The sequence below is a fragment of the Phyllosticta citribraziliensis genome, assembly GCF_038025025.1.
Source record: "Phyllosticta citribraziliensis strain CPC 17464 chromosome Unknown J3D65scaffold_8, whole genome shotgun sequence".
In the NCBI taxonomy this organism is placed as follows: Eukaryota; Fungi; Ascomycota; class Dothideomycetes; order Botryosphaeriales; family Phyllostictaceae; genus Phyllosticta; species Phyllosticta citribraziliensis.
Window position 1 is genome coordinate 1958031 of NW_027117345.1, and position 25310 is coordinate 1983340.

The 25310-nt window shown below is 55.8% G+C and overlaps 12 protein-coding genes across 12 annotated transcripts; 4 read left to right on the plus strand and 8 right to left on the minus strand.

Annotated features, from left to right (window-relative positions):
• Positions 1 to 99: 99 nt before the first annotated feature.
• On the plus strand, positions 100 to 2114 carry J3D65DRAFT_450800 (uncharacterized protein). Its single transcript, XM_066796343.1, has 4 exons — positions 100 to 536; positions 587 to 691; positions 755 to 1128; positions 1249 to 2114. Exons 1-4 carry the CDS (start codon positions 369 to 371, stop codon positions 1895 to 1897), a joined length of 1296 nt encoding a protein of 431 aa, XP_066654086.1. The 5' UTR covers positions 100 to 368; the 3' UTR covers positions 1898 to 2114.
• Positions 2115 to 2191: 77 nt separating this feature from the next.
• Positions 2192 to 6778, minus strand: J3D65DRAFT_630998 (CPSF A subunit region-domain-containing protein). The gene is made up of 3 exons (XM_066800877.1): positions 6361 to 6778; positions 4122 to 6195; positions 2192 to 3989 (listed from the first exon to the last, which is right to left on the minus strand). The coding sequence occupies exons 1-3, from the start codon at positions 6602 to 6604 to the stop codon at positions 2669 to 2671; spliced, it is 3639 nt and encodes a 1212-aa protein (XP_066654087.1). The 5' UTR covers positions 6605 to 6778; the 3' UTR covers positions 2192 to 2668.
• Positions 6779 to 6922: 144 nt separating this feature from the next.
• Positions 6923 to 8680, plus strand: J3D65DRAFT_631002 (zinc-finger of mitochondrial splicing suppressor 51-domain-containing protein). The gene has a single exon (XM_066800878.1). The coding sequence runs from the start codon at positions 6964 to 6966 to the stop codon at positions 8482 to 8484; it is 1521 nt and encodes a 506-aa protein (XP_066654088.1). The 5' UTR covers positions 6923 to 6963; the 3' UTR covers positions 8485 to 8680.
• Positions 8679 to 10831, minus strand: J3D65DRAFT_450911 (MFS multidrug transporter-like protein). Its single transcript, XM_066796344.1, has 2 exons — positions 9824 to 10831; positions 8679 to 9772 (listed from the first exon to the last, which is right to left on the minus strand). Exons 1-2 carry the CDS (start codon positions 10680 to 10682, stop codon positions 8874 to 8876), a joined length of 1758 nt encoding a protein of 585 aa, XP_066654089.1. The 5' UTR covers positions 10683 to 10831; the 3' UTR covers positions 8679 to 8873.
• A 772-nt stretch (positions 10832 to 11603) lies between these two features.
• J3D65DRAFT_450914 (uncharacterized protein) lies at positions 11604 to 13784 on the minus strand. Its single transcript, XM_066796345.1, has 4 exons — positions 12989 to 13784; positions 12707 to 12936; positions 12102 to 12657; positions 11604 to 12045 (listed from the first exon to the last, which is right to left on the minus strand). The coding sequence occupies exons 1-4, from the start codon at positions 13612 to 13614 to the stop codon at positions 11820 to 11822; spliced, it is 1638 nt and encodes a 545-aa protein (XP_066654090.1). The 5' UTR covers positions 13615 to 13784; the 3' UTR covers positions 11604 to 11819.
• A 333-nt stretch (positions 13785 to 14117) lies between these two features.
• On the minus strand, positions 14118 to 16104 carry J3D65DRAFT_631008 (uncharacterized protein). Its single transcript, XM_066800879.1, has 5 exons — positions 15345 to 16104; positions 15132 to 15289; positions 15047 to 15079; positions 14424 to 14994; positions 14118 to 14365 (listed from the first exon to the last, which is right to left on the minus strand). Exons 1-5 carry the CDS (start codon positions 16043 to 16045, stop codon positions 14233 to 14235), a joined length of 1596 nt encoding a protein of 531 aa, XP_066654091.1. The 5' UTR covers positions 16046 to 16104; the 3' UTR covers positions 14118 to 14232.
• Positions 16105 to 16338: 234 nt separating this feature from the next.
• Positions 16339 to 17980, minus strand: J3D65DRAFT_699974 (uncharacterized protein; the record flags this gene model as incomplete). The annotated part of the gene is made up of 4 exons (XM_066804073.1): positions 16339 to 16541; positions 16600 to 17140; positions 17194 to 17387; positions 17436 to 17980. The coding sequence occupies 4 exons, from the start codon at positions 17978 to 17980 to the stop codon at positions 16385 to 16387; spliced, it is 1437 nt and encodes a 478-aa protein (XP_066654092.1). The 3' UTR covers positions 16339 to 16384.
• A 191-nt stretch (positions 17981 to 18171) lies between these two features.
• Positions 18172 to 19135, minus strand: J3D65DRAFT_450981 (uncharacterized protein). The gene has a single exon (XM_066796347.1). It carries the CDS (start codon positions 18933 to 18935, stop codon positions 18318 to 18320), a length of 618 nt encoding a protein of 205 aa, XP_066654093.1. The 5' UTR covers positions 18936 to 19135; the 3' UTR covers positions 18172 to 18317.
• Positions 19136 to 19662: 527 nt separating this feature from the next.
• On the minus strand, positions 19663 to 20685 carry J3D65DRAFT_450983 (uncharacterized protein). The gene has a single exon (XM_066796348.1). The coding sequence runs from the start codon at positions 20370 to 20372 to the stop codon at positions 19776 to 19778; it is 597 nt and encodes a 198-aa protein (XP_066654094.1). The 5' UTR covers positions 20373 to 20685; the 3' UTR covers positions 19663 to 19775.
• Positions 20686 to 22181, plus strand: J3D65DRAFT_450984 (uncharacterized protein). The gene has a single exon (XM_066796349.1). It carries the CDS (start codon positions 20998 to 21000, stop codon positions 22156 to 22158), a length of 1161 nt encoding a protein of 386 aa, XP_066654095.1. The 5' UTR covers positions 20686 to 20997; the 3' UTR covers positions 22159 to 22181.
• Positions 22182 to 22679: 498 nt separating this feature from the next.
• On the plus strand, positions 22680 to 23667 carry J3D65DRAFT_450968 (uncharacterized protein). The gene has a single exon (XM_066796346.1). The coding sequence runs from the start codon at positions 22862 to 22864 to the stop codon at positions 23582 to 23584; it is 723 nt and encodes a 240-aa protein (XP_066654096.1). The 5' UTR covers positions 22680 to 22861; the 3' UTR covers positions 23585 to 23667.
• On the minus strand, positions 23638 to 25284 carry J3D65DRAFT_631015 (carbon-nitrogen hydrolase). The gene has a single exon (XM_066800880.1). It carries the CDS (start codon positions 25038 to 25040, stop codon positions 23751 to 23753), a length of 1290 nt encoding a protein of 429 aa, XP_066654097.1. The 5' UTR covers positions 25041 to 25284; the 3' UTR covers positions 23638 to 23750.
• Between the last annotated feature and the right edge of the window lie 26 nt (positions 25285 to 25310).

A 25310-nucleotide genomic window follows, 5' to 3' on the forward strand; every position in this document is an offset into this window, starting at 1 on the left:
TTTGATGGACGATACTGGCGAGGGATGTGCATAGTCGCCTCGCCAGCCGCGTAAATCTGCCATGTGCGCACATGTCCGATTTCTGCGACGCCAAACCCTTAAGATGGACTCACAATGGGGCCTCAGATCAGAAAGGGCAAGAGATGCCCCTGGGACATGGAAGCGAGTGGTCGCTGACCGTCGGTTTCCAACGAAAGCCTCACTGTCGCAAACCTTACCACGACGCGACCACGGCCATGACTCCTGCACCACTCGTCGGACCATATCAACGCACACAAGCCTCCCGCCACTGATTCTCTCCATATGGCGATCTTCAGGCAGCTGAACTCACCACCTACGCCACGGAATCGCCTTTTGCCAGCGTCACCATGGTCACCACGTACCCGATCGGCCAATTCGCAGATGTCAGAGCCCAACTGTGGGTGGCCGCGGTTCTGCTCTTCTCGGCCACTGCGCTGGTCTGCCTCCGTTTCGTGTCACGCGCCATGAAGCATTCGAAATTCGGCTTGGACGACTACTTTTGCCTGCTCGCTCTGGTAAAGTTTGTAACTCATCCCAATACGACGTCGGGCTGACCGCTGGCTAGGTAGCCGTCTACGGCATCGTAGGCATTGCATTTGCCTGGGCAGCTTTGGGAATGGGCGTCCATATCAAGTACATGCCAGCGGACAACCTGTTCCTCATATTAAAGGTGCAAAACAAAACCTCCATACCGACTGGTGACGGAGCTCGCTGCTAACACCAGCCGTCCTAGATGCTCATACCGTTCCAATTCTGCTACGGCATCGCCATCGCGTCGGTCAAGTGCTCGTACCTCTTCTTCTACCTGCGCATCTTCCCGCACGCGCGGCTGCAGCTGCTGGCGTACCTGTGCATGGCCGTGGTGCTGGCGTGGTGGGTCGGCAACGTGCTGCAGATATTCCTCATGTGCCGGCCGTTTGCGAAGAACTGGAACAACGCGCTGCCGGGCCGCTGCGGCAACCGGCCCATCGGCTTCACCATCATCGGCGCCCTCAACATGGTCACGGACGTCGTCATCATCTTGCTGCCGCTGCCGTGGGTGCGCCGGCTGCAGATGCCGCGACGCGCCAAGATGGGGTTGTATTTGATGTTTGGCATCGGCTTGTTGTGCGTCTCTCTCTCTCTCTCTCTCTCTCTCTTCCCTTAAACTGACCCTTCCAACCCATTTCTTTCTTGCTTGCTTGCTTGCTCGCTTGCTTGATGAATTGCATACTGACGCCCATCTAGCATCACAGCCGTCAGCATCATCCGCATGCGCGTCCTCTCCACGCTCAACTTCGCCGACATCTCCTTCGACATGAAGCAAAGCTGCGCCTGGACCTTCATCGAAACCAGCGTCGCCGTCATCAACTCCTGCATCCCCATGCTGCGGCCCCTCTTCTCGCGCTTCTTCCACCCCACCCCCGCAAACTCGGCCGCCGACAAGAGCGGCTCGGGCTTCAGCGGCGCGGGCGCCAGCGCCGGCGCGGACGGCAGCTATCATTTGCGCACCGTTGGCGGTGGTGGTGGTGGCGGCGGTGTTGGCGGTGTTGGTTGTGGTCGGCGCTCTGGTTCGAAGAACTTTGTCCGCCTGTCGAGTGAAGTCGGCGACGCGGCGGCCGTCGAGGGCGTGCGCGTCAGCCTGGACAAGCGCGACGTCCTCGTCGTCGAGCAGCAACAGCAACAGTCGTGGCATTCTCACCAGCAGCACGTCGATATCGACATCGAGAGCGGGATCGAAGTCATCGTCGAGCGCCATCGCGTCGTGGCAGGGAGCGGCGGCGGCGGCGGCGGCGGCGGCGGCGGCGGCGGCGGGCTGGACGACAAGATGGAACGACGAGAGAGCGTCGTCGTCGGCGATGAGAGCTCGCAGAGGCGTATCTTGCATGCTTTATGACAGATGAATTTGATACCCGGGCACCGATTGTGTGCTTGTTGGCGATGCAGGACTGAGACTGAGTGAGACTGAGACGGGGGCTGCTTGCTTGCCAGGTGGTCATCCCCGTTGTGTCGTTGTCCTGGCGTTACTGTGTACATGCGTGCGAATCCCCCCTTTAGTGATTTTGTCTCGCCTGCTTCTCGACATCGACATGTATGCCCACCAGCCTGTTTATCTCGTCTGCTTCCGACCTCTGCCAGACGCCATCCTCTGCTCCGTCCCGGCTTACGCACAGTTCTTGGATGAGGAGTGACATTTTCAACTACCAAACCGCATCGAAAAGAAGGATACGTCTTGTGTGCTCACTGGCCTTGCAGGTCTGAGACTGAGAAGGGGCTGCTTGCTAGGTGGTCGTCTGTTGCGTCATTGTCCTTGTATGAATATGTGCGTGCATGCGTTCGTTCCGAACCCCTTTCAGTGTTTTCGTTTTGTTTTGCCTGCCCCTCGACATTGACATGTATGCCTACTGCCTTGTTAATCCGTCTCCTTCCGACCTCTGCTCGCTTGCGGATCAAACTACACTGGCTCACGCCCAGGTCTCGCATTTGACTACCAATCAACAAGAAGGACGCAAAGGATATAAAAGCCATTCCATGGTACGTACGAGCGAAACTTTTTTCTGTAGCCTAACGACCCAACAATTGGTTCAATCACATACACAGCGCCAGCACAACAACCGAAGAAACCCCACCAAGGTAAACCCCAAGTAGCCCCTTGCCGCAAGCAATGCTAATACGCCACGCGCGTGCGCATATCGCCAATCTTGCGCTCGACCTCTCTGACGCTGCGGTCCAACTCGCCGGCAATGCCCTCCTTCTTGTCGCGCGGCAGGCGCAGGAAGCGCTCGCAGAGGTCGCCGTCGATGACGCCCTTGACGGGGACGTAGTAGCTGCGGAAGGCGAGGTGGTCGCGGCCGGCGATGGGCGGGTCCTCGGCGCGCAGCTGCTGCTCGAGGCTCTGGAAGAAGTCGACGTCCTCGCGCGACACAAACGGCACCAGGATGCCGAGCGACCCCTGGAAGCCGCTCCACAGGAGCAGGTCGCGTCCGCCTGCTACCAGCGACGTCTTTTGGATCGACGTCGGGATGTCTTGGGTGTAAAAGTGCGCGAGCAGCTCGAGACGGTTCGGCGTGCCTTGCAGGTAGTTGCGCTCGTTGAGGAGATGCGAGCCTGAGCCCTCTTCGTCCGCTTCTTCCGACACCTTTGCTGGACAGCGCACAAGCCATAGGTTGCCGAAGCGGTCGCCGCCGGCTGTGGTCTCGTAGTCGACCATTGTTGTGCAGGTCGTGTAGCGGTGAATGGTGTCGTCGCAAAAGGGAATCAGCCGGTTGTCTTGGAATTTGTAAACCACGTATGTAACGGATTGCTGCACGTCGGAGCAGATGATGCGCGAGCCTTGGGTTTGGAGGCCGCAGAGGAGGGTAGGAACCACATTCATGGCTTGAGATTTGCGGAGAAGTTGTTTGAGACCAAGGTCGTAAATGCGCAGGTCGGTGCCAACGCCGGCCAGAAGCCGCCCTTGAAAGGGAAGAAGCGCTTGTGGAGGGGCTTCAGTCTTGGTCTTGTGGATGAATTCTACGTCGCGACCGTTGTCGTGCAAACGGTAGACATGAATGTAACCGGCTGTAAAAGTGCGCGGGGCCACAACCAAGTCCTTGGCAGTGCCAATGACGAGGAAAGTTTCGTGATTTTGCGATTCGAATGGTGCCAAACACATGCTGACAATGCCCTCATTCTCTTGAAGTTCGAGTGTATGGACGACCCCCTTTTCGTTGACCGGGTCGACAATCTGTACGCAAGAAGCCCAGTGGCTTCTGCCTCGAGGATAACCAAAATCTTCGGGAGGAAGGACTGGTGCGTCGCCATTCTGAGCTTTGGTGGTTTGATCCTGAATCAGGGCATTACGCGTGGTAGACGACAGAACGTTGTTGTCAGCCTGGCTGACGAAGAAAAGAGGCTCCGTTGGGTGCCGCACGAGCTGCCGAGGAGTGTACATGAGCGGAATGCTCTCTTTGAGCAAGTTGTTTGAAAGATTTTCAATGGTGAAGATGCTGTTGCCATATCAGTCGTTGTTCCAAGTTGTCCTTGAAAACAGAGGGGTTTAATCATCAGATGCGGGACATTGCCTCGTCGAAGGACTTTGACGAACAGTCTGAAGATGACACCGAAGAAAAGAAACTTACCGAAGATGTGCGCCTTGAATACCCACCATACCCTGAGTGCACTGCTCGCTGTTGAAGCTCCAACCCCATTCAAGGGGCGGGTAGGCCAATGGGGTGAGCGTAAAAGCCCTAGTCTGTTGGTCGGCATAGCCAAGCCATGAACGAGAGCTGGTTGCCAACACGGCAGCCTGGTCTTGCACCGTGACGCGGAAGAGCTTAACAGCCTTGGGGCCGAGGAAACGAGTACGAGTGTCGGTCAGCTCGCCTGTTATCTCGTCCAGAACGGTGCGGAGGTAGACACCAGAGTAAAGACCAATGTGAAGATATAGAGTGGAGCCGCCTGAAGACGAGTCGGCCATGGCCATGATCCTGAGCGCCGAGGGAGCCGAGGTAAGAGCCTGGACCGATTTGCTCTCGAGAGTAGAGTCGGGGTCTAAACTCAGGATGCGGACTGTGGAGTCATCACAGCCAACTGCTAGGAAGGCGCTGCGCATTCTGCCCTCTGGCACCTCTCCAAGACTCAAGCACGTCACAGTGCCGCTCATCTCCTTCTTCTCGTCGTACTCGGCCAAACTACCATCGCTGTCCATTTCAAAGTAGACAATTTCGCCCGAGCTGAGCGCAACTGCTACTTGGCGTTGGTTGGTACTGGCAGCGACAATGGTCCTGTGGTTGGGGACTGGCCACTCGTTGATATGGCCTCCGGCTTGGATATGGCGGATACCCCTCTGGTGCACCTGAATTAGGGCGTCTTCTCCCAAAAGCTGCACGGCCAGCGTCGACACTTGGGTCAGGAATCCAGTGTCGGTGACTTCCTCCACAGTCTCGCCGATTCCGAGGACCAAGGTACCGTTGGTAAATGACAAGATGATGTACGAGTCGTACTCGTCGTCCTTTCGGATCTTTGTGGTCCAAACAGCCTCCGGCATACTGGGCAATTCCGATTCCACCAATTCAGAGACTTCCAACCCATGCTTAAGTGACTTGAACGAGCTGCGAGCGCCAGTGCCGCAAATTGAGTAGATTTGAGGGGCGTCTTCATCTGTGAGATTAGCTACCTTGCAGTCGATAGTCGGGTTCATGCTGTCGACGGCCTGGACAAGCGAGATGTTTTCCGGGCCACGGGGAACAAAGTAGACGGGTTCGTAAGGTTGAGTGTGGTCCGGGTCGAAATCGTCGCTCATGAATTCAATCTCGTTGTCGTCATCTCCTAGCTTCTCAAACTGGTAAAAGTGATGGTTGCCAGACTCTGTCGCAACAAAGAGGTATCCAGTCTTCAAGATGCAAAGGCTAGCCGCGGGTGGGACCGTATCAAAGTACTTGATCTTCAAGCGCTTGACGTCGCCCGTTGGCTGGTCTTGCTCATCCTCGACCATGTCAATAGTGACCTTGAAGAGATCGCCATCCTCGGTTTGCAGGAGGAAGAAAAAGGCACCGCGCATTTTGTGCATGACTCCAGCGGTGATGGATCTCTTTCGTGCTGGGTCCTCTGTTGCTCCCCTGCGCCGAGGGATGGCGACTCTAAACGTATCCTGGTTGCTGTGGCGGTATGTGATCGTCTCCTCGGCGCACACCAACACGCCGCTAGGACCGTCCTGTCCACCCGGGACTTGGAAGATCATGTTGGCCGTGAGATCCACAGTGTCAGACCACTTGCGAACCACGTGGTTGAGACCCAGATCCAGCTCGTAGTACACCAATTCTTTTTGTTTCTCGAGAGCAACCTCTCCCGTCGAATCTTGGTCGACTTCGTCATAGTCCATCTCCAGCGCGGCGAAAATAGGGTTCTCATATCCCACATCCAACCCTACGAGTGCAAACACCAGAGTCTGAGGTTTGTGGGCCTCGAGCGGGGATGATATGACCAGGTTGGCCTCGGCGTTCCGGTTGAGCACGTAGACGAATTTGTTCTTTTCGATCGAAGCAATCATACAGGCGCGACCTTTGGGATCCGTGGCAAGGTACTGGCCGGGGACAACGCGGCGAATGCCCGACTTGCCAAAGGTCTCGAGCTGGGGGCGTGCAAACTCATTTTTGGCGGGGAGGTACTCGAGGATGGAGATTCGTCCAGAATCCGATCCCACAATTATGTAATCTGCAAGCAAACATGGTCACTATCTCTTCTCCGTCAAGACATGCCTTGGCCGAGCAAGGCGTGCATTCATCCAAGCCGGGTCCGAGGCGCGATGCGATGGAGCTGGTCGCGTACTTGGAGAATCACTATACAGCCCTGCAAGTGGCGAATACTTTTATGACATACCTTTGTTGGATCCAGCGAGTCTGAATGCAGCCAGGCTGCGAATGATGCCAAAGGCATTATGCGAGAGCGTTGTGGTAACCCTCTGGGCTTGCGCGTCGATTCGGTAGAGGGTGAGGTTGGTCCCGGAGGCCGTAATGATTTGTTGCTCCTTGGTACCGGCAAATTGACCAAGAACAGCCTGCGTAATAGCGCTGGGGGGCTGAATGGTCAAAGAGTACATGAACAGATTCGATGTGGTCGCCATGGCGAAGGATGCTGTCGGCCTGGCGGCCTCGAGCGGGAGTTTCGGGGGCTTTCACAGGTGACGGCAGCGTGGGGCCAGGCGGGAGGGCAGCGGTCGTTCGCTGTGGCAAGAGGTGGAGGTGGAGAGGGCGAGGATTGGGTGGACAGTGAAGATGGCGGGCGTGGTGCTGTATCGCGGCGCGGAGTTTGGGTCGCGCATCGGAGCTCTCACCAGAAATTCTGCCGGGGATGAGGCGGCGTCTTGGAACGGCTCGCGTTGATTGGCCAGCCACTTCATGAAGTCACTTCGTGCTCCAGCTTAGATTTCCTTCGAGCTGCACCACTCGCCGTCAATCCCAACACCAACCCTCCAGGCCCAGCATGCGCTCGAGATCGACATGCCAGCGCTGTCTGGCCGCCGTCCAGACGGCTGCCCGCCAGTCTTCGACCCCGCGACTCCAGCAATTGCAAGCCGGCGCTCGCCGCTGGTCAAGCAATCAGTCCACCATCACCACCAGATCCCCAGAAATCTCAAGGCGTGGCATCTCGTCCATTGGTCGGAAATCTGCTGCCGCCGGACAGGCTCAAGCCACGGACCGTTCGAGCGCCTCGGGTTCCCACGAATACAACAACACCTTGTTGAAACCAAACAACCTCTTCCACTCCTTTAGCGACTCTCCCTCCCCCGAGATCCGTCGTCGCGCGGCCTATATAAAACAGCATGCGTACTGTCCGCACCACTCCCACCAGCAAACGCGCATCCCTACCGACCCGGAAGACCCCGAGGCAGCAAAGTCCGTCAACGCCTCTCTCCCACCCGCACACGTCCGCTACGAGTGCGCCGACTGCGGAATCCCAGTGTCATGCAGCGAGGAACATTTTGCGGACGACTACGAGAAGCACTTGGAGATATGCGACATCTTGCGCCAGATCAACGAGGACGACCACGACCTGCGGTCGGGGCGCTTTTTCCCCGAATTCGAGTACCCGGGCATGCAAATGGACGAGGCTCTAATCAATTTTACGAGCTGGGATACCTACCTCTACTCGAGAGACCACAAGGCCATTGATTCTGAGCGCAGTCTGAGGCAATCCACGCGCCTTCTGACGTACCCCGCGACGATTGGCAGTTTCCTGCACGAGCTCTCTCCCTACAGCATCAAGAGCGGCGGCCGCCTGACCGTCGAGGGTCTCAAGTCCCTCTCCGCCCTGCGCTACACACTGCACCCGCCCATGACGGGCGCTGGCGGTGACATCAAGGGCCTGCGACTCAACCCGCCACCCGTCCGCCTCTTCATCCTGGGCGCGCGCGCCGAGTCCTCGCTGCCGCGCGAAGTATGGCACCAACTCGCCAACATGTTCCCGCGCGCAACCTTCCACCTCATCTTCATCGGGCCCGAGTCCATGGCCAACCGCGACGACGAGTTTCCCTTGCCGCCGCGCACGCCGGCCAACCCGTTCGGCGCCGTCGTCGAGGACCGCATCAGCCACAACCTCAAGATCAGCACGTACGTCGAATACTACCACACGCTGCACGAGGCGCACCAGTTCTACCCCTACGACCCCTACTTCGACTGCTTCGTCCTGTTCCACCCCGGCCTGGGCCACCCGGCCTCGGAGCACGAGTGGGCCGCCACTATCCCGCAGCTCCTCGAGACAAAGGTGCCCGTCCTCGTCACTGGCTACACCGACTTCGACATGCAGCGCGACCTCAAGTGGGTCCAGGACAAGGTCGGCGGCGAGGTCGACCTCTTGCTCAAGCCCGGCGAGAACCGCTTCCGCAGCTTGCGCTGGGACCTCAATGACGTCGATCCGCAGGACATTAGCTGCGGCAACTGGGGCGTGTGGGCGTTTAGAGGAAAGAGGTACGAGGCCACGATGAAGGAGGAGGCGTCGTCGTGAGCAGCAGCAGCAGCAGCAGCAGCAGTAGCAGGAGGAGGAAGAAGAAGAAGAAGACGAAGACTGAAAGCGGCCGGGCTATCTCGGTAGCCATGGCGCAGCGGAAAATCTAAGCGCAGTATCTACCAGCGTGTACATAAACCCGATTTTGTGTGTGTATTATGCAGTCTATTTGGATCCTTGGTATCTTGTCCACTCGAAAATGCTTCCCGTTCTCATTCATACATCATGAGCCATGCGCGCGCTAAAAGGAAAGCCAGAAAGCCAGAAAGCAGAAAGCACCCAACGCCAACGCTATGCCCTTGACCCTCTCTTCAAAACATAAAGCATGCACCGCACGAGTGCTCCTCTACCCCCCAAAACAATTTTTGAAACAGCAAGTAACCGCTGGATCACGGACCAGCAGCAAACCGACTCTTCATGCGCAGCTTCTCTCCATACAGCCACAGCAGAATCGGCGCCGGCACACCCAACGCCAAGCCCAAGAAAGCCAGCAAACTATTGCCCCAGCCCATGCCCAGGCCCTGATACAAAGAGGGGGCAAAGAGGGGGAATCCAAAGCCCGCCAGACTGCGCAGGACGGCGGCGGCGCTGACGGCGCTGGCGGCGAAACGCGCGTAGCTGTCGACGAGGTACGTCTGGATGCACTGGAAGGCGACGATGGTGCCGGCGGCGAAGATGGCGGCGCCGACGTTGGGCAGGATCCAGTGGGTGCGGGCCTGCGCGCTCCAGCCGTACCAGAAGAGGCCGACGGGGACGAGCAGGGAGGCGGGGACGATCAGCGGGACGCGGAATTCGGGGCGCCCGACGCCGTTGTTGCGGGCCTTGAGGCGCGCGTAGATGCGGTCGTTGATGGGCGCCGAGATTTGCGTGCCCAGGAAGAAGCCGAGCCCGAGTGAGATGTAGTTGAGGCCGCCGATGCCGGTGCGCTCGTTGTAGGTTGTTGTCCAGAGGGTTGGGAAGGTGGAGAGCACGAGGTACATGAGGCCGTAGAGGAAGGCCATGTAGACGGCGAGGAACTGCACGATGGGCTGCGTGCCGAGCAGGCGGAAGGGTCTGAATAGCGCGGTGCCGAGGACGGCGCTGAGGCTCTTTTCTGGCGTCTCGTACTCGGTGTGTAGAGCTGGGTTGTTGGTTTCTTTGCGGAGAGCTGCTGCTTTGCGGTTGAGGAGGACCGGCGCATAGGTTTCTTGCAGGAAGAAGAGGCCGGAGATTTGGATGATCGCGTCGGCGATGCTGGTTGCCCAGAATACCCAGCGCCAGGTGGTGTTTTCGGCAATGAAGCCACCAGCTGTGACGAGTCAGCAAGGCTATCCAAAGGGCATTGAAGAGATGGACTTACCGATTGGCCCAACTGCCGGGCCGAGCAGTGGTGCCAGACTGTAGATGGCAATGGCCTTTCCACGCTCTTCAGGTCTGAACATGTCGGAGAGGACGCCGCCTCCTATTCCCAAGGGTGCGGAGCCTCCGAGGCCAGCGAGAAACCGGAAAGCAATCATCTGTCCTTTCGTCTGCGCGAAACCACAACCCAGATTCCAGGCCAAGTAGAAGGCATTGGCGAGCTGCAGCACAGGAACTCGGCCATAGATTTCAGACAGCGGTCCCAGAAACAACGGACCAATTGCGTAGGCGAGGACGAAAATGGACAGGGACAGCTGCTGTTCAAACTCGGACGTGATGTTCAAGTCTTTTGCGATGGAGCTCAGGGCCGGCGCCACCATGGACGAGGAGACGGGCGAAATGAAGGTAAACGACGACACGATGAGCGTGGCAGCCCACCTCCGCTTCATGGACCAGTTCTTGGGGATGGCGGGGTCATCAGGGCCGTTGAACGTCACGAGGTTTGGATCCTTCTGCGAGCGCGAGGTGACTGCCTTTTCGAGCGGCGGATCGGGCCCCAACTCGACGTCTCGCTCGTCTGGAATGCCGTCGCGGACTTCAGGCACGGCCGCGTGTTCCTCAGCTGGCTTCTCGGTGTCCGTCCCAGCGCGATCCTTGCCGGTCGACGAGCTGGATGACGTAGTTTGCCGTGTGACGACCGTGTCGTCTGAATCCTCGACTTCGTCGCCGGCCGCATGGTCGTGGTAGACGCCGTGGTCATCGAGGTGATGGGTCGAGTAGACGCGTTGAAGAGAAGGGCTCGACGGTCTGCTCGGACGAGATCTCGTTTGTGATAGTGATAGGTTGGATTGTTCGACCATTTTGAGTTTGGGCAGGGGTGCCGGCGGCGGGTCGAAAGCTTAGCAAAGCTTGTCTGGTGGCTGTCCCTGGAATGGAAAGATTGCGTGCGTGGATGCAAGAATGTGGCCATGACGGGGAGGACGACATTTTTATGTAGCAGTGTCCAGAAAGGTTGACCGGAATTAGTCGATTAAATCCAGGCGGAAGGTGGTCCTCCCGGTGCCACTGCACAACGAGTGCCTTCAGGTATCTAGATTCACCGATGCGTGGTGGAGACGGCCATTGTTTTTAGCCAATGCCCGATCAGCCTAATGGTCTTCAGCAGGAGTTAAGAGATGCGATCGAGGTTTGATTGGTCAATTGTTGGCAGCGTACCATACGTGTGCAATTCCTCAGCTGCTGGTAGTCGGAAACGGCCAGTGAAAAAGCGCCCGTGTCCGACCACACGGGGACGGCGTCGGTTAACTCGGCACACCGAGCCAACGCCACCGTGTTCATGACTCCCTTGCTAGCGATTCGGGTTGCGGGTGACACAGTCAGATTCGATCAAAGAAGAAAGTGAGATGTGTGACATGGTCAAGGAAGACGGCTGACAAGTCGCTGGTGCTGTGGTTTGCGGCCGCCTTGCCTCGCTTGGTTAGTGCCAAACTTATTTTGTTTTCAACCACAACCTCATCGCAATTCTTCCCGCATCGCCGCGCAACCTCTGCAAAGAAGAGTGTTTGATTACTCCACGATTGCAGAGCAGAGTGGTGAGTACCAGAAGGAAGTGGATATCTCGAAATCTCAATCAACGCCAGAATTTTCAACCATGTCTCTCGTCCCTTAGAGCCATCTCGTCGCCTGAAGGCAGACTTGCCACACCAACCCTTTATCTCTTTTCCAAGCCATCAACCTCTCTGATATCCGAAATCCTAAGAACCCCAGAATATTCAACCATGTCTCTCATCCGCCAGAGTCTTCCCGTCGCTTGGAGGTTGGCGTACCACGCCACTCCTTCATCTTTCCTCCAAGCCATCATCGACCTCTTCAAATTCCCAGAATCCCAATAACGCCAGAATCTTCAGCCACGTCTTTCCTTCCGTGCAGCCAACCTGTCGCTTGGAGCCAGATTGGGTTCCCCGCTCCGTCATCTTCTTTCCAATCAGCCGTCATCTTCAATCATCTTCAGATCCCGATCGAGCCCGGTATCTATTACTGTATCTCTCCTCCATCGGAGCCACCCACCTCTTTGCTTCGAGGCAGGCCTGCTTCACCTCCTCTTTACCTTCTTTCTCCAAGCCTTCGACCTCTTCAGCATGCTCTCTCATCTCGGCGTCCGTGAAGTGGTAAGGGCACGGGTCTTCTGAATTGACGCCCTGTGTGTCGAAATGACCCCAGGTCCTGTCAAGAGCCATGAGCGATTGCTGAAAAAAGAAGAAACAGTAGAGAGAACAAACCTTTGAACTTGGATGAGGAACTCCCGGAGAGGCAGAAGGCCGAACTCTTCAATCTTGATGGCGACGTGGATCAGCGACGAGATCGGACTGTTCGTCAGTTCCTTGTGCTTGCGGCTACGGGCCAGAAGCTGCTTGGAGAACCGGTCGAATTCCTCCTCGCTGACTGCCGACTTGAGCTGCGCAAGGAACTCCTTTGGCTGGTTCAGCATGTCGTGGCCACCAATCTCATACGCCGTAGGAGCATGCCCCGCGAAGGCTGGACCGACCCAAGAGCCTCGCCAACCAATCACGGTCTTGATCCGGAATTCTTCGTCAACGAATATGTCTTCAGGGCGGAGACAACGGTGAAGGAGGCGGGATGCCGTGGTCCTCTCTTTCCTCGGCATGATGTGTGGAACAATTGCTGAGGCTTTTTGGAGCAACTCGAAATAGACCTCGGGTGGAGATTGAAGCTTCTTGGTCTCTTGGCCAGCCTCGCCTTGCTTCTCGCCAGCATTTTTGGCCCAGTCGATCTCACAACCCAAGAGCGCCTTGACGTAGTCAGTCGCGGATGTCCCTTGTACCCGTTAGCATGATCATTACTTGAAGTGCAATGGAAGACTCACATGGTCCACGATGGTCGACCATGTGTTCCCTTTCCCCCTCCCAGAGCCTGAACTCCTGAGAAGGTCCAATGTAGAGTTTGCGGGTCCATTCGGAGTAGCGGTCAGTATATTTGAGAGCCTCGTCGTGCGCTTCGCTGGTAGCTTGCATCGGTTGCACCTTTTTGGCGAGCCGCTTGTCAATCCTGTCATCAAGCCTGTCGTCGAACGACTCCCGGTACAGCGACCCGTGCCTGTTTCTAGATTAGTTGCAATCCTAGACAAGGATGATGATGGAAGACTTGCCACTGGAACCACAACGACCCCAGCTTCTTTTCAAAACCCATGATCTCGCTGGCCACTTTTGCTTTGGACTTGAGGTCCAAAGCATCATGGCATATTTTGCTCAGCTGAGTGCCTTCCGATTCCTTCATGAAGATGCAAGTCCTCAAAGGAACGGGGTTTCCGTCCGAGTCGTTGTCCGAATAAATGGCGCTGCGTCCATCCGGGGCAAGGAGCTCCTCTTTGTAAGTACCTTCGGTTGCCACTCCACCTTTGGTTCCCCACAGCATCAGTTCAGGAAATGGGAGCTTCAGACCGTCCAAACCGAACTCCATTGTTGCCGCTTCGGACATGATGCAATCCTCCAGACGATCCGCGTATGCCGACCATTCAAACACTTTGGGAGCCATCTTCATGATTGCAAGTTCGCCGGTCTCTGACGTCAGCCGAGATATTTCGTTGTATGTCGTGTTCGCAATCTTCTTGACGAAGAAGTCACCACCTGTCCGGCCGACCTGGAAGCTCGCTCTCTCTCCGAGCCACTGAGTGACTCCGCGTTCGTCAAAAAATGTGCCGTACTCATTGCATGCATCGCACTCGCTGTTGAAGGCGAACCAGTGCCCCTTCTGGGCCGGGGCCTCGGAAGACATTGGTCGCTGTGTGAGGGTGTTGACAGTGGGAAAGGTCGAGTGCAAGAGCAGAGGCTTGGTCGTGTGTAGAGCTGGACTGGACAAGACCCACACAGGAGGTCAGATCACGGAAGGAGTTGGAAAGCTGGCCAAGAGGAAAATTTTGAGGTGAATTGAGAAGAGAAGGGAAGAGGTTGTCGGGGTTTGGTTTGTTGGCGGGCAGCAGGCGGTATTTATGACCTTTGCTTTGGCGCTAGCCCGATGTGAACACCGACGCGTGTGACTCTGCGTCGCTGCGCCGCAGAGCTGTGATCTGGGGTGCATTTCCGCGGCGGCTCTGTTTGTGAAGGCTGCCAGAATTGGAGAGTTTGGCAGGCTTTGGCAATGCGCGAGTCTTAGTCGACAGTAAGCTTCCGCCTATCTCGTTGCTGCATTCATCCAGGCTTTCTCAAAGTCTTGTATACTGCTAATTGGACCATGGCTTTACAGGAACAATCACCATGGCCGCATTTCCAGAACCAGTTTGCAGATAAGAGTGTCAAATTGCTACAAGCTCAAAGTAGAGTGGAGTGGGTATCTCAAAATCTCAAACAACGCCTCAACCCCCATCGAGCGCTTTTATTCCGCCTTTTGGTCCCCTCAGATCCATTCCGCAACCATCATGCACTGCTCCTTCATTGTACCATCCTCAGCTTCTTCGAAATGCTCTTTGATTTCCTCCTCTGTGAAGCTGTACGGGCACGGATCCTTCGTGCTGAACCGATTCCAGCTTCTGTGGTGGAAGATTAGCCTCTTGCTGTCCAGTCTGGTGATTCACAATGACAACAAACCTCTGAACGGCAACAAGGAAATGCCTCAATGGCAAAGTGTAGCCAGATGCCAGCTGCTCGACAGCTGCCATGAGCGAGGTGACTGGGTTCTTTCTCACCTTATCCTCCTCTTGATCGCGAGCTTCCTTCGCCCGCAAGAATTGTTCAATCTCCTTCCCATATCCTTGAAATTTGAGCTGGTTGATGAATTGCTCCGGTGAATAAGTGTCGCCAGAACTGCAGCGCTCGATTCGGTACCAAGGGGGCTTCGTAGGAGGATGGGTCGCAAACAATGGGCCCACCCATGCACCTCGCCAGCCAATCACGCTTTTAATATGTCCTTTCTCATCCACGAAGATGTTGCCAAAGTTCAAATCCGGGTGACACAGCCTTGCGGCAGTCGATTCGCCGTCTTTTGGCATCACATGCTCGACAATTGACAAGGCCTTTCGGAGCAACTCGACTTTGACATCAGTTGACGGTTGTAGTTCTTCTTTCTGGGCTTGATCTTCGACTGATTTAGAGGCATGTTCAGACATACGGTCAATATCGTGCTGCAGCTGCGTCTGGACGTAGTCAACAGCAGATTTCCCTGGAAATCACAGTCAGCAACATCAATACTCAAGGGCTTATCGAAGACGTACAGGGGCCGTACTGAAGTTCAGTGGCATGTCCCCCTGCATTTACGGTCAGCAAAATCAATGTTTAAGGGTTCCCCGTCAGACATACAGGGACGGCGGTCACGGTTTACTCCCTCTCGTCTGATCCTCGTGTTACTGACAGAGGGACCGGTCCAAGCTCTGCCTAATTTCGTGGACGTGGTTTCCAATGGGTTGAATTGGTACGTGTGCTGACTATAGATCTGATTAAAGTAGAGAGATCCATACCTACCCTTGAGCGTCAGTGTGGGTTGAAAGCTCGTGGAACTCAACGACGACCAACCATTTGAACTGATACGAGGCGAGCTTTCTCTCAAAGTCGAAAACTTCAGTGACTGCCGTCACTTGAGCTTTCCACTCCAGTTCTGCCCATGCCTGTCTCAATGGAGTGCCCTCCGCAGCGTTCATTATGATGAATTGCATTTCTGGAAGTGCTTTGTTGTCTGAACCAACCGAAGTTGTTTCCCAGTAGTCTGTAGAGCTGTACAACCTCGTCATGGGTACTGGAAGGTTCAAAATTCCACGGACAAATTCCATGGTGGCCACCTCGGAGTTTACGGTTTGATCGACGAATACAGAATGTTCGGAAGATGGATTTGTGAGCTTCATGATAGCTGTTGTGCCGGACGGAGACGATGGCAGCTTAGCGTTCAGGCGAAGCAGTTGGTAAAAACTTCCTCGTGCAATCCTCTCCACGCCACCTTCTTCGACAGGCAGGCATACGAAATATGCGTCATGCTCAGCAATACTCTGAATCGCAGCGAAGTCGTACAACGTCTTCACTTCTTCGCCTTGATTGCAGAGTTTACAGTGGCTGTCGTACGCAAAGAAATGTTTTTCCTGCGCTGGAGCTTCGGAAGACATTGGTCGCCGGGAATGGAGCGCGTTTGCGAGCGCAAAGGTGGGGCGCAAGAACGGAGGTTTGATTGCGCGCATTGTGCGCAGGGCCACGCTGGACTGAGCCCAGGTAGCGAGTCGAATCATGTTGTAGCTGATCCGGTCATTGGAGTGGAAAGGCTTGAGTTGAGAAGGGAGAGTGGAGGTTGGCGGTCGTTGATGCGTTGACACAGCAGGCGGGCGGTATTTGTGACACTACAGGGGAAGCTAACCCGATGTGGTCATCGTCACCTTCAACGAGGGAATGCCTGATCATCGAGCAAAGGAAGAGCCTCCCCAATTTTGAGGCGGATCAATATCATTGCGGAGAGGGTTGATCGATTTCTACAAGAGCAGAGCGGAGTTCGAGTCTCAAAGCCTTCGACAGCGCCTCAAATCCCACCAGGCGCTTTCCATAGCGCTTGTCCGTTTCTGGGTCTCATGCCACTACACGACGGTCCAGAGTCCTACACCCATGCAGGCTTTGGCCACACGCTTATCACCCGCCTCTGCAAATTTGTCCATCTTCTGATTGGCCATCTTGATCTCTTCATCCGTAATACGGTACGGACATGGCACTGGTGCGCCAAAGCGTTTCCAATGACTGCGAAAAGGGCATTAGTTATTTATCATTCAGCCACATGCGGATCAGGGAAACATACGCCTTGACATGCATCAAGAGCACCTCGAGCGGCAAGGTCCCAAATCGTTGTGTCCTCAGGCCGATGTGGAGCAGCGGTAGAATTGGCTCCTTCAGCGCTTTTCTCAGCATCGCACTTTGTTCCCATAGCGTTTGTGAAAGCTCGCCGAGCTCTTCTCCGCTGACCTTCGACTTGAGTTGCTTGATAACTTTTTCTGGATTCAGGTCTTCATCGCCCGGAGTCAATTTCAAGGCCCAGTTAAGGCTTGCGAACGCTGGTCCAATCCATGAGGATCGCCAGCCGATGACAGTCTTGACACGAAACTTTTCATCGACGTAGAGATCGTCTATGCTGAGAACCGGGTGATGTAGCTTGGGTGACGTGAGATCGTTGTCTTTTGGCATGATGAACGGGACAATCGACAACGCTCTCTGCAGAAGCTCGATGTGATACTCGTACGGGGTGCCGGACTTGTCAACGTTGTCGGGAGTGTTCATCTTTTTGGAAAGACACTCAATCTGACAACGCAGACGCGATTCGACGTAGTCGTACGCACACGTCCCTTTCAAATCAAGTTAGCAAAACCTTTGCTTAGGGATAGAGTTGTAGACGCACAAGGGCCATGATATTCCTCCATGAGATGTTTGTCGTCCCCTTTGAAAAGCATACTTTCACACGAACGACCAATGTAGAACTCGGATTCGGTGAGCTGCTTCTCTTCTGGAGAGGCGCCATGCAAGACTTTGGCCTTCTGGCCTTCTGGAACCTCGTACATGAAGTCAGATGAGGGACGATAGATTGAACCGTAACTGTGAAGTATATTAGTGCAAAGCAGCTGGACAGAGCAAGATACGAACCGATCAAAGGTGAACGAGGACACCCTTTTCTCAATCTGCCAGCCAGAGTGTGTCAATCTCGTTCTGGTCACCACGTCCTTCTGCAATATCTCTTTGGCCGAGCTGGCAGGAATGCCCTCTGCAAAGTCCATGAGAACCGCCCTGTGGCAAAACGCTGCTCCAAGGTCTTGGTTGATCCAGATCTTGGCTTCAGGAACGGGCAACTTCAACACTGTCCGAAGAAAGTGCAAGGTAGCGACCTCGGAAAATTGTTGATAGCGCATGTATTTCAAGTCCCCGTCGGCGGAGTGCAGAATCTTCAAAAATTGCCCCGCTGATTCTTCGCCTTCGGACAGCTTCATCGTGAAGCTTTTGAAAGCTCCTTTTTCGTTTGTTTGCTTTTCATTTTCGTCAAAGAATTGCAGATCTTTCTTGGGGAGGCGACTGCTTGAATGCTTCGTGGAGAGGGCGAAAGTGTTGGCGAGCGCATAAGACGGGCGCAAGAGTGGAGGCTTGATCTTAGGCAAAGCCACGCAGGGTCGGGCCCTCGCGACAAACCGGAACATCTTGAATGCTGGTAGAGCACTCCGGGGGGCAAAAGATTGAGTTGACGTGAGAGAATGGAGGATGGAGGTGGGTGGTGATCGATTTATCGGCGGCGGGCGATGTTTGCGCAACCACCCGCGCTAGTGGCCCGAATTGGTCGTCGTGTCTGCCGCAAATCTTAAGGCAGTGTTAATTCAGCAAGGTGGAAAAATAGAAGGCGAGATTGGATTTCTCGTCGTCCCCAACTACGAGGCCGACACGTCCCTACAGAAAAACAGCAAAACCAACTCCCCAAAGCGTTCCAGCGCGATCCACTTCATAAAGACCGAGAAAAAGAACAAGACAGGAATCCCAGAATCACATCTTCCATCGACAACTCAGCTTCTCACCCTTCAGGACCAAAACGAGGCGCTTCTCCCGGGCCGGCACGTCCTCACACCTCTCGACCAACCGCCTATACTCTTCCTTGCGCTTCTTGAACCGCAACACAGTCAGCCGCCGCATGCGCAGCGTCTCCTTCTCGATGAAGAGCTGCCACACCGTCTTTGGCCGCGTACACGCATCAAAGAAGTCCTTCGAGCGCCTGCCAAACTTTAGAACAAGGGGCTCAAGCTTGGCGGCAGTCGAGCGGCGCAGCGCATACCTCTTTGACGGTGTTTGAGACTTCTTCTCGCGCCTTCGCGGCGACGTTGGGGCCTGTTTTTCTGCTGCGCGCGGCCGGAAGGGCAGCAGCAGCGGCTTACTCTCGTCCTCGTCGAACGATGTCCTTGTCGGAGACGGGCTCGAGGCGAGCGAGCACTTTGGCGACTCTGGCATGTCGAACATACTGACGTAGGCGTGGTTTTCAAGACAGCTGCGGCAGGTGGGCTCGTAGCAAGGCAGACTCAGCGTTACGCGGTCGCGCTCGTAGTTGAAGCGGTGGATCTGGCGGCCGCAGTTGGTACGGCGAGTCTTTGGGGCGGTATCGTCTATCATGTCGCCAGCGTAATTAGTGGGTGCCTGCGTGAATGGCTGAGGAGGGGGCCGTCGTCGAGCAGCTCACTGACCAATGCCGTGGCAAGCTCTGCTGTCGCGATCCGGGGTCGGTTTGTGGAAGTGTTTGACGTGGCAATGATGAGATGCTTGCTCTTTCGTATGCAGACAAATGGTCTTGAATATGGAAGCGAATGATGGTTTGAATGAGTGCAGTCTTGGAATCTGAGGAAACGAATGAAGTTTGCAAAAGAAGCTACCAGAGCTTGAATGAGAGAATGAGAGGCAAGCAGGAAGACAAACTGGCACTGGAAAGGTAGGAACGATGGGGGTGTGATAGAAATATGCTGACAATGGACAGAACAGGAGCGTTGGGCAGTGACGTTCTTTATTCGTCAAGTCAATGGCTTGTACTTGCCTTTGTCGCCAAAGACAAATGACTGAGACATTCTTGCAGCAAAGGTCAGCCAAACGTACAAAGGACTTGGATTGTAAGCGAGACGTGACTGAAAAACGCCGCGCCAGCCAGTGCTATTTTAGGGTTCCTCCACGTGGAAAGCTCATTCAAGAGTGGTACGCCACTTCCATGACCTCCAGGCAACGTCTAAAGTGCCTGTTTAGGGTTCGTGTTCTAAATGGCTGATGCGAGGGGCGAGAGGCAAAAACTGGGAGCTGTGGAAAACAGGTCTTGCGCGTCGAGGTCACTATTGAATATTAGTCCACTGAAATCGTATGTTCAAAACTGTCAATACTGACATGCTCAGACGACTTTCCCGCCTTAGACAGGCGTCCTGCCCTTCTTGTTCTCCTCCTCACTCTCCTCCTCTGTCCTCTCGGGAGCATTCATGCGCAGAGGGTCGACAAGCAGGAACGGCTGCCTGTCAGGACCAAACGTCTTGATCCACCGGGGCTGGATGCCGTAGTCCTCGAGGTATCCGGCAGTCGTGCTGTACTCACTGAAGCTCTTCCGAGTCTCCTCCTTGACGACGTCCGCCGAGGCCGCCAGCTTCTCCAACACGGCCGCGTTCGCCGTCGACGCCGCGCTCTCCAGCTCCCTCTTGAATTCTGGGCCCAGGTCGTCTGGGAACGTGATGATGGGCACGGGACCGTTACTGTCTGGGAGGAGCGGAGTGGCGTCCTCGGCGACGGACTCGAGTGCGGTTTGGTCGACGCGTCTGTGGCTGACCATGCCCTTGATCGACTGGGCAAGGCCTCGGACGGAAAAGTTGGCGTGTCTCGTGGCGTAGGGACTCGAAGTGGTCGGCTGGGCTTGTCTGCTGCGGACAATGCCCCGGAGGCGGTCCTTGGCCTTCGAGATGGCGGGCTTGAGTCCTTGATAGGGCATGATGGCGAGATAGAAGCGTTTGAAAAGGTAAGACCTGAGATGACGAGAGAAGAGGATGCGGATGGTCGAGTCAGAGTTGAAGAAGAGAAGAGCATCAGGCTCGTGGAATTTTTGATATTACGGTTGTGGGCGTGAAAGCCGCGAGAACACCAGCCGCAGTCACCAGCCGCGAGAACACCATCTGCGAAGGTCGTGAATATGGCCACATGGCGGCTATTCCAAATAGCAAGGTGTGTGAATGTTTACACATCATCATTTTCAAACTGACATTGACAAGAGCGAGTGCACAAGAACGCATAGTAGCCATGCGTGAGCCCAAGACAATGGCCGGCTTGGTCAATGATACAAGTCTGACCGTTAGAAGGCTGTTACGGCTAACGCGGAGCCAAGCAGGACAAGGAGGAAAGTGAAAGAAGAGACCAATGTGAGGACAATGCAGTTTGAAGGTGGCACAATCCTGAACAATGTCAGCTTAAAGACGACCCTCGCGGATTGTTTTCGACATGAAAGAGCTCAGCCAGGGGGACAAAGGAGTGCGCAAGACAAAGTGCTTATCCACCTCCTCCCGACCACGCGTATATAACGAGGGCCGAAGCGACTTCAAGCTGATCCTCATCATACAAGCTCAATCCAACCAACTCAAGCAGGTCTTGACGACACACGATCAGGAATCGCAACCAAGGCTCACCCTAATACAGCTCCACAACACCTACAGACACGATGTTCTCCATGCACAACAACAAGCAGGTATTCAAGGGTTGCTCTGGAGGAGCCCGCCGCAACGAGTACTGGCACAACCTGGTTTGTGGCCACATTATCAGCACCCGCCCTATGCACACTGAGTGCGGTCCCAACTGCGCCGGCCACGGAGGCAAGCCCTCGACGTTGCCGTTCTTGTGCCCGGCTTGTGGGGATACCGCGGGTCGCTGGTGCAGGATGTATGATATAGAGACCGAGACCAGGCGAATTTCCCCGGCCTCCTCGCACACAGTAACCTTTTCGGATGCAGACCCCCTCGATTTCGAACCCATGGATGCTGACTTTAGCGATGGTGGAAGCAGCAATGGATACATGGAGCTCGACGACGACGATGACTCCTCCGACCAGATCTGGGATATCCTGGATATACCGTCCAGTGTAGCGGACGACAGGTCCGACTACATGGATACCAACACAGATGTCGACATGGACGAAGTCAGATCCAGGAGCAGTTCCGCGCGAGATGTCAACATGGACGACGCCAGATCCAGGGCCAGTTCCACACGAGACGTCGACATGGACGACGTCCGATCCAGGGGCAGTTCCGCGCGCTGGAGTACCTCCCCCAACGCCAGGAGCTCGCCACCTCCTGCGCAGACCTCTCCCCCTCCGGAGTGGGATAGCAGCGACGACGAAGCCTCATCTTCTTATGTCCCGGCATCCCCAAACACCAGTCCACAGCCGCCGCCAGTCGAGTTTGGTGTTGAATGCGTCTTGCCTGACGGACGCGTCTTGCCTCGCACGGGGCGTTTCTGGCGCTGGGCGCCCACCGGACGCCGACAGGTAAGGCTCGAGGAGATGCGCAGGATGACTCTCAACCACCGCGGCCGTCCGTACAGGCGCGAGCGCGAAAGGTCGCGCTCGCGCAGCCCGGAGCGTTTCCTCCAGTCGATGAGCGCGCACGGCTCCACGCAGCGTTCCACGAGCACGGAGAGTGGGCGTCGCTCCACTTCCACGCAGGATAGTATGACGCGCTCGAGGAGCCCGTACCGTGTCCTTCCGTCGGGGAGGATTGCGCGGGTTCAGAGGCAGCGCTCGACGAGCGCGGAGCGCGAGCATAGGACGTACCGTTACGGCTTCCAGGTTAGCAAGCGCAGGAGCCGGAGCCCGGAGCTTCAGTGAGTACATCCATTTTCCCCATTAATAGCCTTCTAGAGCTCTGGTAAGCTCAGACAGGGAGTAGGCAAGTTAAGGTAATACGCAAAATGATGAATCTCCAAAATTTTCCAAGCTCTTTGTTTCTTGTGATGCAGACTGTGAAGGTTGAAGCTGTGAGTTTGAGACGTAGAAGCAAGTGTGACACTGATACTTGGCCTTGCAAGCAAGCCCGACGACTCTGACCACGAAAGTATGCACTCGAAGTGGAAGTTGATGTAAAAACCACGAAGACCAACTTACCCCTGAACGCCACCACATCAGCCAACTTCACTACACCCACACCCCTCACCCACCTCCTCTCCATCCCCAAGCACCTTCATGGTGACCACACACGCAAACGTCTCCAAAGCCCCTCAAATAATTACGGAAGTCGCCCGTCCGCAAAAAACCGCCAAGCCCCTGAACGCCGAGCCCCCACCAACAAAGAAGACCGGCCGCGCACACCACCATATCCGTAGCAAATGCGGCAACGACGGCGACCGCGTTCAGAGCGCTTGGCACGAGGCGAACGGACAACAGGACAAAGAGGACGGATGTGCTGTGGATATATGCGACGATGTTGCCGCATCTCACCGCGAATGATGGCAGCTTCGGAATTTATATGGCCTGTGACCACTGAACAGCTTGATCGACAAGTCTGCATTTTTGCGTAATTTGGGAAGACTCGATGAAGCGCGCGCGTTCTGATCCTACGCACGCGATGCCTGCGAAGCGTCCGCGGACCGGCGACTCGTCACGGCGCTCGAGGCTAGCACGCACGCAGCAACCGGGCAAAGGCGACAGACAAGAGCTGCGATCATACAACGCACACAGCCGCGCCTCGAGCTCCGCTTCCTCGACCGCCGGGCTTCGTGCAAAAGAACCGAGACTTTTGCCGCAGCGGCCCGTCTCACGAAAAGACCATTCAACCTCGGGCCACGGCAAGCGTCAGAAGGAATTCAGGGAGCCGACACCAGCGTCACTGGCGCAGCGTTCGTATTGCAGTCCAAGAAAGTTCCAGGACCTGGCGGCGGCGGCGCTGCGGATCGTTGAGCAGCATTTTGCCATTCCGCATGTGCAAACCCGGCAGCGACGGCAGAAGCATTTCCAGGATCGGCAGGACCGCGATAGAAGCCAGAGTGTCTTACACCGCAGAGAATACGAGCCGGGGTGGCATCTTGAAGAATTGGCGTCGCATGAGCCTGACTCGGATGGCGATGAAGGAGGGGATGCGGAAGATACAGACGAGGCGGAACCCGGGACTGTATATGAAAGCCGCGAGACGGACTGGGGATATACCAAGCCGGTGGTTATCGAGCTGGAAGAGAGTGATGGATGTAGTGATGAGGATGGGCACGATACGCCGGTTGAGGATCGCGCTGCTTGGTTGAGGGCTGTCAGAGGGGCATAACTACAAGAGACGGAGATTTGGACAAGCAATCCAAGAAATAAATAAGTTGAATTTGTACAGCATAGCGTTGAATTTGACACCTTGTTCAAAACGAAAGCCGGACTGAGATGACGTGAAATCAGTTTTGAACTTTTGAATGTGATCGAAAGTGACATAGACGAGACAATTAGGGAGGAGGTGCGAGATCCAATCCCTCGACCGTAAGCTTGAAGGCGTCGTGGCGAGCATACGAACCAGCGACGTCCAGGTCCAGTCGTCCTCTCTCGCAATCCTCAAAGTCGACATCAACGACCAAAAGGCCGTCGGAATCGTCCTCCCACAGCGGACCGCCCAGGACGTCGCCCAGCGGGGAGATAATGCAAGATCCGCCTCTGCAGACAAACTCTTCGTCTTCATCAGAGGAAACCGGATGGTCCTGTCCGGCCTTCGGCTCTGGCCAGCAAATCTCGTGATGCTCTGGCGTCTCGGTGATTTTGGACTTGCGGCGGCCGCGAGGAGAAATGCTGTTCGGTCTCGATTCGTCTCCGTCTTCAATAGCCGAAGACGATGTTCCGTTGGGGACAGCAGGCAAACAAATTTCATGACCTTCTCTGGTCGTGACAGTAGACCTTCTGCGTCCGCCTAGCTTGTGCTCAACGGCGTGGTCCTTCTTTTCGACCTCCTTTTTCGCCGCCACGGCCGGGTTTCTCACCCACTCTGGCAAATGCTTTCTCCTGACACATTGATTCGAGCTCAAGACAAATGCGCGGCTCTCGCACGCCACGGTCCTCATTAGCGGCAGCCAGGTATCGCGGGCATCGGCCGTTGGCGCCAGATACAAGTTGACGTTCTGGGAGTAAATGGCGAACCGCGTCAACGGCATCAGATTCTCCCAACAGATGGCGGCCGCGAGCGTGACCCGGACGCCCTTGATATCGGTGACGACGGCCTTGAGCGTGCTCGCTGCACCCTGAGCCCACACGAGGCGCTCTGTCCCTGTCGGCATGACCTTGCGACGCTTGCCCAGCATCCCCAGCCGCGGACACACGTACACAACGGCGCAGTATAGACTGCCTCCGGCGCGCTCGACGAGTCCCGTCACCAAAAAGACGCCCGTCTCGCGCGCGATGCGCTCCAGCTCTTCTCGCGTCCCGTCGCCCCGCACCGAGGACCCTTTGGCCAGTGGTAATTTGCGGTCTACCCATGCATCGCCGGCGCCCACGGGCGTGTCGCCAAGATCAACCGCGTCGTGGAAATAATGCAGGAATTGGTCGCGACCATTAGGATCACGTGCTCCGACCGCGGCGCCAAATGTACATGTGCGAGGATATCCCCCTAGATAGGCCTCGGGGAAGAGGACCAGGTCGACGCCGTTGGCAGCGGCGCGCTTGGTGGTTGCTTCGAGGGCCTTGAGGGTGTCTTGAGTGGTGTCCAAGGTGCGAGACTGGGCCACAGCCAGCTTGAGTCTTTGTGGCATTTTGTGGCAGTTAAGACAACGGGCCAGACAGAGGCTTTAAGATTGGGATTCCACAGGGGTTGGTTGTGTTGTGGTGCGAAGAGGGAGGGTTGCGAAAGAAGTCGAGTTATGGCGTGAGGGGTAGTCTTAGCTGCTCAAGTGGGGCCATGCTTTTTTGAGACCCCGCATCGACAAGGCTACATCGGCCTATCATGGTCGCATCGAGAGTGGATATTGTGTATGAGAACAATGAATTGGACGTGGTCGTGGACAAGTTGCCGAACTTGCCGC